Here is an 11,380-nt window from a genome sequence, read left to right as displayed (position 1 = left end):
ATGCTACACAACACTTGTTTGGCCTCTTCTTGTTGTTACCCTTCCCCTGCAGTCCTGCCCAGACACACTCACGCCATGGGGGAGTCTGGTCTTTGGGACACAGTGTACTCAACACCAGGTTTATGGTTCACTTTAAAGGGGAGTGGTCACCCGAGTTCTCAGTCAGTTTACCCGGTGATAGGGCAATCAGGTAAAATGAGCTGATTTCTATCAGCAGGGCTCTAGGATGTGCCTTCTCAGGAAATACCACTGAACCCACAATAGTAAGCTGAGACAGTTTGGCCTCTTCTTGTTGTTACAGCATCAGACACAGGCAGAGCATGTTGCCAGGAAGGGCAGCACTGGTGTGAACAACCCCAGCATCAGGTGCTGAACAACCCACTGACGTGATTTCTTGACCAAAGGCCATTTCCTGTGGGAGCCCGTGGGTTAGTGTCATGCGCGTGTGTTTGCTGTTGTGGCTACAATCAGTTTCCAGCAGGTTGAGCTGGCAGCGAGCTCTCTGGCCGGCTGCAATTCTTCCTAGTGTTGAACTGCCTGCACTAATTCCAAAAACCTCTTTATTTACCTGCCGGATTGTAGCCCCAAGGGCTGGTCAAACAAAACACAATGTGATATGCAGCTGTTCTAGCAAACCAGCATAGGTCACTGATGTATAAACACTCAGAGGGAAACTGCCCACCCACAAAACAACCTTAACTCTGCCCTCTTTGAGCCCTGCCCCAGAATACCACTCACACACATACCAGCACTCTGCTTTGCCACTTGTGCTCAAAGCCGTCCTGTCTAACCAGTTCAGTTCTGCAGTCCAGCTCAGAGGAGGGCAGAGGAGACAGATGTAGCGCAGACCACACCAGAGCTCAGTGGCTGCATTTCCTGTCTGGTTTCTCTTGAAGAACAGTCAGTGCTGGTGGCAGCCCTGAGCTGCACAGACCAAGTGTGATGCCAGTTAATGGGCCTCCTTTCCCCGTCTGAGCACCTGCTGGGAAATCAAACCAGGGACGAGCTTGGGTAATGGAGGACGAAGAGGGCTACGCAGTATTAAACCGCCAGCCGAAGCAGAGACAACCAGGCCACCCCTCTGGAGCTGGGGCCCAAGGTAAGTGACTGAGCATCCTTCCAGGGTGTCTACTTTTGCTACACAGCAGTTACAGGAAGTGCCTGGGGCTTCACAGAGACCCAACGGAGCTGAAATTTACTGGGAGTGTTAGGTGCCGAACTCCACTGGACAACTCTGAAAACCCCAGCCGGGGCCTTTGCGTGTAGCGTTTCAGAGAGGGGATGAGAGAAAGTGTCTCAGGGTGAGCAGACACCCCATGGAGTGAAGCACAATTCACTGCAAGAGAGAGTGAGTGAAAATACTCCCTGTGTTTCCAACGTCAACACTAAGGGCTTGTTCTGACTCGTAGGTGTAGGATTTACCACCACGAATAGCACCATTGACGTCTGGCGGTTTCTGCAGCATGGCACAGTGTAATTGCACAGGGGGAAAGTAGCAAACCAACAAAGCACCCAGTAAATTTTAGGACTATGACAAATCCACAGGTGTGGTGCTTGACTGCCCACCAGTAAGTGTATTTTCATAGGACACTGAATGCAAACAACTGGATGAGACGACACTGCTGTGAAAGACAATGGAAAATGTGCCGTAGCCTTATTATGAAATCTAAATGTGCATCCTCATTCTGGAGGTTCCCGGAGCTTACAATCTTGGTCTAAACGAAGGCTAATGCTGCATTTTCCATAACGGCCAGGGGGTCAGACAACGATGCACCAATTCAATGTGAACGTCAGTGGTCCCAGCTGTCAATTCTTTCCAGGCTAGGAGCGGGTAATACCGCAGCAAATCTCCCCTTATATTGGTTTGAATTTTGAAATGAGTTCACTGTAGCTGTGTTTGGGCCCCTTTTGTGCAAATATTTCCGCTGACAAGCTGCCGGGCAGGAATAATTGCTTGGAAAATTATTGAAGTCTTGGAAATGGGGAATTTTTAGGCAAATATTGGAGACGTTCCACAGCAAAGGGCACGGTCAGTTTCCAGTCGGCAGAGGAAAGAGGTCTGTAGGGGGCAGGGGCGGAAGTGTAGCACAGCGCCATTGGCTGGTCACTGCATGTATCTCTCATGGTTTGCAGTGGCAGAAGGGAGCAGACTAGAGAGACACAGAACAGGTCTACATTGCAGCTGGGAGCGTGCTGCTCAGTCGCGTAGGTAGACACACGCTCCCACCTCCCAGTTGCAGTGTAGACATGTAAGTTTGGAGATGGCGTTTCAGGGATCTGAGTGAGGGCTGATGGGCCTGCAGATTTGGTGCCACTGTGATTTTTGGTTAGAAACCAGCATTATTACACTGGTGCAACTCCTAGGGAGGAGCCGGTTAGCCTGGCGCAAAGGTGCCTTGTGCTGGTCTAACTCATTCCCGACCTCGAGGGATGTGTGTTATTGTTCCTCATGCTGGGGGCTGATGGCGCATCACCAACAGGGATGCGACAAATCTGTTTGCCAGGGAAAAACACAGACTGTGCAGTTTTTACGGAGAATCTTTAGTTTTTACATTTTGTGAAAAAAGTAAAAAGATATATTAACTATTAACTAAATTTTACTGCAAGTACCAGTGTCACTTATTCAACGCATGCTACCTCGCCCTCTTGTGGTTGATTTTTGAACGCGTTTTAAATGGACATAGCTAAATATACTCCAATAAACTGCTCCCGGACTATAGCAGTTACTCAATGGTACATGGGGGTTCATGTTTTAATGCATCTCAACTTTCACTTCAGCCTCTAGGACTAATTCAGAAAGTGAGTAAAGTTAATATAAAAGCAATTTTTGCTTTATTTTTTGTGCATTTTTTAAAAAACAAACAATTTGCTGAAAATATAGACTACAGACATTGAAGTATTTGGTAAGTGTCAGAAATACAAATGGCAGTTCTATTAATTTTATTGTATTGCAATGGTTGATGGCATTGGTAGGTGTCAAACTTATTTAAAACTTCTAAATATTTATCTGTAAAACATTGTGTTCAACCGATACCTATATATATATTGTGTCTAGGGAAACTAAAATTCAGCTTTTCATTTTAATCACGGAAATATGTGGATTTTAGTGTGTTTTTTATCAGAGAATTTTGGCTTTATTAACCCAGAAAACTAGGATCCCTGGTCACCAAACACTGTCTCTTACAGGTTCCCATCAGTATCCGCGCTGGATCTGGGTCGCTCTAGGGTTGGCCGGGGCTGGAATCTTCATTCTGCTGGGGGCTGTGATAGTGTTGGCTGTTTGGGGTGAGTAACTCAAGGCTGCTGAGTCATTTGCACAGCCACATGTACTTTATTAGTACAAACAGGTGCAGTTAGGAGCTTAGTATGGGACACACATGATCTGACTGGGATAGCATTGCTGTTACACACACAGGGGAAGTGGAACACACCCAGACGGTGCATAACCCCTCTGCCAGTGGTGTCGGCAGAAACAAGGGCCAGGTTCACTATCTAGGGGTTCCTCTTAACAACACAAAACAGAACTGGCTTGAGCTCTTACCCAGTAACCTGGGGAAACTGTACACCCCTGGGTGCCTCTGAGAGGCAGGACTTTCCCCCTTGCCAGCATTGAGTCTGTGTACAGCACAAGGAAACATTTTATTAAAAGGGAAAAGGAATCCCGGCATGAATCTGGGAAACACCATCACCATGATTCCAAAATACAAACACCCCTCCCCCCACCATACGCTGGGCAGTGTCCTTGCCTCAGTTTCCCACCTTGTGGTGTGAAAGACCAACAAACAAATATCCCTTTTACCATGCCACTCCTTCCCCTGCACCCCACTCACAGTTACCGTCCTTAGTCAGCGAAGACCCAGCATTCAGGGGTTTGTTCGTGTGGGTTCCCTGCCCCTCCCACCCCAAAATAGGAAGGGAGCCATGGATTAATGCCTCTATTACTGCTGCCACCTCTGCTGCTGCTTGCTGCTCATGGCCACTTCTGCTGCCATGCTGCGCTCTGAAATTCCCCCACCCCCAAACCCAGCCCTGAGTGATTTCAGCTGTTACTGATTGCTAGGGCCTCTTCCCTGGCTTTCCTTGCAACAGGGTGCTCAGACCTGGCCTAAGGGTCTGGCCAGCCCCTAGACCTGCTCCTCAGTGATCTGATCTCACTCTAGTAATCACTGAATAGCAACAAGGACTCTCTATGGAATCCAGTTTAATTGCTCTGTAGACATATTCGGACTCTTCCCACAGACACTCATAGCACTACTCCACCCCCCACTGGGAGCCACAGAGACATTTGGCAGAACCTGTTTAGTGAGGTTCAGGTTACACTGACCCCCTCAGTCAGAGCAGGCTAAGCACAGTTCTGCTGCCCTTTACCTGTACCATCAGGATAACAACCTTTCATTGCCCCGCGTTCAAATTTAAACATTTTATTGAAGATAATGTTTAAAAAGTTATGGTACAGAATTTAAGCGAAATAGTTGCTGGACATCCAGGCATAATGTACAGGTTATCAGGGGGTACAGAGTTTGGTAGGGAGTCAGTGAGTACAACGGGAGCATCATCTGTGGTATCCTGGATGGGGGGGATGATAGTTTCGACAGTTAAGAATACAAAGGATCGGTAATGAGGGAACTACTAGAGCGATTTGTAACCCAGCACCAGCCAAAATCGATCCCTTTGGCAAAGCAGGTCTGCCTGCTGAATGCCTCGGGAGAGTAGGCGTGTTGATACAAACAGTCTGCTCCAGGGGTCTTTTCCCCCAGTTCATCACTAGATGTCGGGGGAGAGCTCATTCAGACCCTGCTTACACCTGTAGTGAGTGAGTTTCTCTCTTTGCCCCTACCCTAGCTGTAATGGACACGATGAGTTTACACCTTCCACAGGCTGGTTTTTAATCCCTAAATAGTTGCCTTAGAAGTGACTGTGATGCTGTTTTGAAGTTTCCCAATTACAGACCAGAGGGGCTCTGAATACAGCGGAGAAGAATGAAACCAGAATTGTCAATAGCACAGAATGCAGCTCCCACCTGGAGGATTTCCGGTCTCGCTTGAAACCAATTCTGTGTGAACCTCACCACGGCAGCTTGGCAGGTAACCCTGGATCCTGCTGTCCCAGAACCATGAGTCGCTCTCCCTGGAAAAGTTTGCAGGACTCTCGCTGTGACTGAAAACCTAGTCACCGAGTTAAAGGGACACTGTCAGCTTGAAATACAATGGGCCAGATTCTCATTGGCAGTAAGGTCCCTTTATGTACATCCCAAGCGCCTCTGTCTTTGTTCATTTCATCAGTCCTAGTTGCTGGGTGCAAGATTAACGCTGGCGGTGCCTGTTACAGTACCAGTATGGTTATTTTACTCTTTCCTTGGCAACCTTCTCCTCTTTATCTCCACCTGTTTCTCACCATGGTTTGATTGGGAGACAATCTTTGAAGATTGTCTTACTATGTGTATGTGCAGCACCTTGCACAGCGGGGCTCCGATCCATGACTTGAGCCTCTCAACTATACCAGTGGCCCGGTCACGCCAGATGCTGTAAAAACAAAGAACGTTCCTCCCAGATGGAGAGTACAACAAATAATAATCCTCAGCTGTTTATGCAGAGAAGCAGCAGTGACATCTAGTGGTCAGAGTAATTCCCATTGCTGGAGCACAGGCAATTTTAGTAACAGTGTAATAATAATACAGCTGCTACAGAGGTTGGATCCCAAAGTGTTTTACAGACCATGTAGTCCTATCTTTTAATTTAATTTTAACATAATTTGAACAGAGTCAGACCTGCACCATTACAGAAGAGCCATGGGATTTGTAACGACCATAATGGGACCTTGCTTTTAACTCTCAGCTAATCCTGACAGTAGCAGTGGTACAGCGCTTCCCCCTCCCCCAGCGGCCAGGTTGGGTCTCTGGGTTCAGTTCTGCCTTAGGCAGTGATATTCTGTCTTCTCTGTCACCAGTATTATTTGTTTTAACTCTGATATACCTTGAGGTCTCCCATTGGGGCACAGGCTGGGCCTGTCTCTGTTCGGCTTTTATAAGCTGACATGGTCAAATCCCAGAGATTCCCAGCCAAGGATTCCTGCTTTGAGCCCAGAACTTGCAACTGAGTTGGAGCAGATCTTTAGAAAGAGAGAAACACTTCAAGTGAATTCTCTCCTCTCTGGCTGCTCAGCTCAGTCAGCACAACGCAGTCCAGACCTACAGTGTGCCCTGCTGTTTGAGTACTGACCCCTGAGAACAGCCCTCGCTGGTACATTGAGCACTGAAGGCTCTTTCCATGCCTGTAGGAGAAAACGTAAGCAATATCTCGGACTAGAGCTGATATCCTGCAAACCTAGTTCATGAAAAATATGAAAAGAAATACAAGTTTGATGTCCTTTGAAGGATGTAGAAAAGTGAAAGTCCTTCCTCTCTTTGCTAATGGGGTAGGGAAATGTTAAGAATGTTTATTTTCCCTCCAAAACTGAATGAAATCTTCCCTCTCACCACAATCCCAACACCATCAGTATTTCCATTTTGAGTCCCCTCCCCCCATCAAAAAATGAAAAATTTCAGCCACACTAAAAACTTTCATTGTGGTCACCATGGCATTTTCCATTAAAAATCAGCTTTGAACAGGAGTTTTCAGCCAGCCGGAGTTTGAGTTTTCAGCACTAACGACACCTCTGTTCCCATCTCTCTTGCCAGAGGGCTCCGGGTGCAAACTCTGCCCCAGGGACTGGCAGCTGTATGGGGACAACTGCTACTGGCTGTCTAAAGAGCGTAAAGCCTGGACTGGGAGCCATGAGGACTGCTCGCAGAAGAGCTCTCACATGCTGGTGATCCAGACCCAGGAGGAGATGGTAACAAAATACAGGATCATAAACCTCCAGCCGGAGAGAGACAGGAGTCACTGAGCACAGTCCCAGTGCAGTGGGGTTTATATCCAGCCTGCCTCGACCCCCCTTGCCTCATTTCTCCTTGTCCCCAGTTCATCAAACGCCCACTGGGGTGTTTTCTCCCTTCTCAGAGTCTGGCTTATGAACACAGAGTTCAGAACAAGAACACCACAGATTTTCCAGCCCTGACGTCCCTTCCCAGCTGGCTCCTGCAGCCTTTGCACCCCTAAGGGCTGCCCTCGTAGCTCCACCCGGCCTTTACCTCAGTCTAAAGACGCCTAGTCACAGGTGAGACTGAACCCAGGACACCCTTAAAGGGCCAGCTCAGCCTGTGACCCCCCAGGCCTGGTATTGGTGTTACCATGTCTGCACAGAGAGAGCCACATTTCCTGCCCCTGCCCCAGGACTCTGCCTGCCCAGGGGAGAGGGTGAATTAGCTCAGGTGCGGACGGGTTCTCCGGCTGGCATCACGGGCAGAGCCACTGTAGCCAAGAGCAGGTATCGAACGGGAGCGCTCAGGGAATTCTAGCCTGTTATGGCACATTCACCCCACCCCTCGGCTTTGCACTTCCCAGGATTTCATACAGGATGTGATACGAGGAGAAAGCTACGTCTGGATTGGACTTAACATGACTTCCCCCTTTTGCAGTTAAATGTTACTGTTCTGGGCTTGATTGGTATTTCTCTCCCCCACTGCCCCAGGACACTAAAATGTAATTTCCACGGTGGTGGCTATTACTAGGACATTCAGCTCTATTCACCCCCATGCTCCACTGAGGACTAAAGCAAGAATCCCTTCTCCTTGGGCGGGGCGAGGACGAGCTGCTCCAAGAAGCCGGCATTGACGGGGCCTAGAAATTTTCTCTCTGTAACATGCACCAAAGTGACATTTAGTCCCACTGCTCCACTTACTTAAGTTACGTAGCCCAGTGGAACAGCATCAGCAGCAGAGACTGAGGGACCCCCCCTCCCAGCTCAGACTATCCCCTAGCTCAGAGTTAGCGACTGCTGCTCCAGGGGGTGGGAGACCCCTGTGCAAATCCCTTCGCTGCAGGCACAAGGGAGCTGCATGGGGACAAGTGCTACTGGCTGTCTAAAGAGCGTAAAGCCTGGACTCGGAGCCGAGACGACTGCTCGCGGAAGAGCTCTCGCATGCTGGTGATCCAGACCCAGGAGGAGATGGTAACAAAATATAGGATCATAAACCTCCAGCTGGAGAGAGACAGGAGTCACTGAGCACAGTCCCAGTGCAGCGGGGTTTATATCCAGCCTGCCTAAACCCCCTCTGCCTCATGTCTCCTTGTCCCCAATTAATCAAATGCCGCACTGGGGTGTTTTCTCCCCTTCTCAGAGTCTGGCTTATGAACACAGAGTTCAGAGCAAGAACACCACAGATTTTCCAGCCCTGACGTCCCTTCCCAGCTGCTCCTGCAGCCTTTGCACCCCTAAGGGCTGCCCTTGTAGCTCCACCCGGCCTTTACCTCTCAGTCTAGGGACGCCTAGTCACAGGTGAGACTGAACCCAGGACCCCCTTAAAGGGCCAGCTCAGCCTGTGACCCCCAAGCCAGGTACTGGTGTTACCATGTCTGCACAGAGAGAGCCACACTTCCTGCTCCTGCCCTGGGACTCTGCCACCCCAGGGGAGAGGGTGAATTAGCTCAGGTGCGGATGGGTTCTCTGCCTGGCATCACGGGCAGAGCAACTGTAGCCAAGAGCAGGTATCGAACGGGAGTGCTCAGGGAATTCTAGCCTGTTACGGCACTTTCACCACACCCCTCGGCTTTGCACTTCCCAGGATTTCATACAGGATGTGATACGAGGAGAAAGCTACGTCTGGATTGGACTTAACATGACACCCCCGCGGGGGACGTGGACCTGGGTGGACGGGTCCCCATTAGACCCAGCACGGTGAGTGCTCCCTGACGTGTACTGTTGGACAGGTGTTTGGGGAAAGCTCCACTGTGTGACTTGCTGATGTTCAATGTACAACGTCTGTCTAAGGCCTGGCCTACACTGAAAAGTTTTACCAGCCAAGCTCCGTTGGTTAAAGGTATTTCTGCTGCGCCAGCAAAGGCCTTGGTGTAGCCGCCCCTGTACCTACACCGAGGGGAGAAGCTGTCCCGTCGGTATAGGTAGAGTCTTCAGTGCAGCGCTGTAAATGTAGCCAGTCTTAGTCTGAGCCTCTCTCACGGTGTTTTTAAATAGGCTCCATACTGCACAGGAGGCATTTTATCCTTGGGACAGCTGTTTAATTCCCATCCAACAAGCATCCTCCTGCTCATGGGGTTCCCTTTTTTGAAGTTAAATGTTACTGTTCTGGGCTTGTTCAATATTTCTCTCTCCCCGCTCCCCCCACTGCACCGGGACACTACATGTGCCCTTAAGGGTTAACTATACACTAACTAACTATGAAAACCACTATCTACACTATATAAAACATGTAACTATTTAAACTATTAACTAACTGTACGGAGATTGCTACTTGTGATTGAGTAAGGGGCAGGCCTTCCACTGACCGTCACGGGCGGAAAGAAGGAACTGGGGGACACGGGGTTGGCAGCGCCCTATGTACCACACTATGAGCGCGGTACTCCAGGGGGCTCAGGAGCTGACCCACGGGAGTTGCTAGGGGAAGAAAAGCTTCCGGAGACTCATGCACAGGGCGCGCACTCACCTATATTGGAATGCATATGAGCAATCACTCGAAGAGAGAATGTAATTTACAGGGTGGTGGCTATTACCAGGCCATTCAGCTCTATTCACCCCCTGTGCTCCACTGAGGATAAAGCAAGAATCCCCTCTCCCTGTGCAGTGCCAGGACTAGCTGCTTCAAGAAGCCGCCAGGGAGGGGGTCTAGAAATTTTCTCTGCAACATGCACCGAAGTGACATTTAGTCCCTCTGCTCCAGTTATTTAAGTTACGTAGCCCAGTGGAACAGCATCAGCAGCAGAGACTGAGGGACCCCCCGTCCACCTCAGACTATCCTATAGCTCAGAGTTAGCAACTGCTGCTCTAGGAGGGGGGAGACCCCTGTGCAAATCCCTTCGCTGCAGGCACAAGGGGGAGTTGAACTGGGGTCTCCCACTTTCCAGGCAAGTAACTTAGAGCCCAGTGATCAGGGGACCAGGGAGCGCTTGCTCTTCCCGGCCGTTTGGTGTGCGCTGGCCTGTGGGGCCCAATCCAGTTAGTGCCCTTTGCGCATGCCTGTCGGATCAGGCCCCCCAGCAGTGGAAGGCCTGTCTGCCACTGGCTCCTGCAGTACACTGGGGCATAGGCAGCTGGTAGCCAGGGGGAGGCAGCAGCGCAGATGGGGAGAGGCACGTAGCAAACCTTGACTCTGCAAACGTCGGCACTGAGCAGTGTAGACACCTCCAGGGTTTGGTGGTGGCTGAGCTGGGTTTTGTGAATCCCAGGAGGACGCGAGTCTGGGAGGCAGGTGCCGAAAGTGGCTGTTCGGTTCTTCAGTCCCTCTGTGAACCCAGCCCTCACTGTGCGTCTGAAGAAGCCCCCAGGCTCCCTGCAGCCGTCCCTTACGCTGGTCACAGGTGCAGGTTTCCTCTCACCCAGGAGACTCGGACTTGGTTTTTAAGGGAAGGCTGAGGCAGGAGCTCAAGGTGGCTGCTTCCAGCCAGCCAGTACCAGGTCACTAGCCCCACGAGATTCAGCCTTGTTGGTTCCTTGCCCGAGACCCCCCTCCCCCCGCAGCTCATCTCACAGGCTGGGATGTCGTCTCAGCTGAAGCTCCGCAGGAACGTTACAGAGATGAAGGGCAACACCAGAGCCAAGCTTCCCCTTAGAGAAGGAAGCTCAAGAAAAATATCATCTCTGGGGCCTTGGCAAGGGAAGGGAAGCACAATGACAGCGACTTTCTCTTTACGTCTGCAGCTTCTCAGTCTCGGGCCCTGCTGAAGGGAACCGCTGCGGGCGGCTAAAAGACACCCAGATTCAGTCTGATGTATGTGGCTCTGAGCTCCAATGGATCTGCCAGAAAGAAGCTGCCATGATATAAACCATGGGACAAAGGAGCCGTATTTGTGTCTCTGTAATGCAAAGTACCGGCCTTTCGTCTCCTGGGGCAAGAGTGCGGCTTTAGACAGAGCTCAAGCCAGGGCAACGTGTAACCCCAGGAGCTCTGGGACTCAGCTACACCTTCAGGTCACATTTCCTCCCCTAATTCCTTCTCACTGGGCTGGGGCAGTGGGTTGTAATTTACAGGTCCCCTAACCTGCAGTACGTTGCTATGCTGTGCTTCCCGGGGGCATCCTGGGCTGCGAGGCACCTTGTTACCACCTGCCCTTAGCATGGAGCCTTTTCTGTGCCTGCCCTGGGTCAGCTCCGCCCCTCCACTGGGGACACACACACTCCCCTCTAGGCCACACAGGCCCAGCTGTCACTGCAGATCGGCGATAGGCCCACCCCAACACTCAGACCTGCTGAGCATCCCCTGGGTGTGTCCAGCCACTGGGCCATGGGATACTCAGTCTCCAGCTTTATGTGTTCAACCTCAGAGCAC

At 50.6% G+C, this 11,380-nt stretch overlaps 1 protein-coding gene across 1 annotated transcript; it reads left to right on the top strand.

The window, feature by feature from the left end:
* Nucleotides 1–1,014: 1,014 nt before the first annotated feature.
* LOC137146704 (killer cell lectin-like receptor subfamily F member 1) lies at nt 1,015–10,884 on the top strand. The gene is made up of 5 exons (XM_067538193.1): nt 1,015–1,099; nt 4,935–5,084; nt 6,677–6,831; nt 8,663–8,775; nt 10,753–10,884. Exons 1-5 carry the CDS (start codon nt 1,015–1,017, stop codon nt 10,874–10,876), a joined length of 627 nt encoding a protein of 208 aa, XP_067394294.1. The 3' UTR covers nt 10,877–10,884.
* Nucleotides 10,885–11,380: the final 496 nt, after the last annotated feature.

The sequence above is a fragment of the Emydura macquarii genome, unplaced genomic scaffold, assembly GCF_026122565.2.
Source record: "Emydura macquarii macquarii isolate MOO-44397 ecotype Brisbane River unplaced genomic scaffold, CSIRO-AGI_Emac_v2 contig_469, whole genome shotgun sequence".
Taxonomy (NCBI): Eukaryota; Metazoa; Chordata; order Testudines; family Chelidae; genus Emydura; species Emydura macquarii.
Note: the sequence above shows the minus strand (reverse complement) of the source record. Positions and strands in the feature narration are given on the sequence as shown.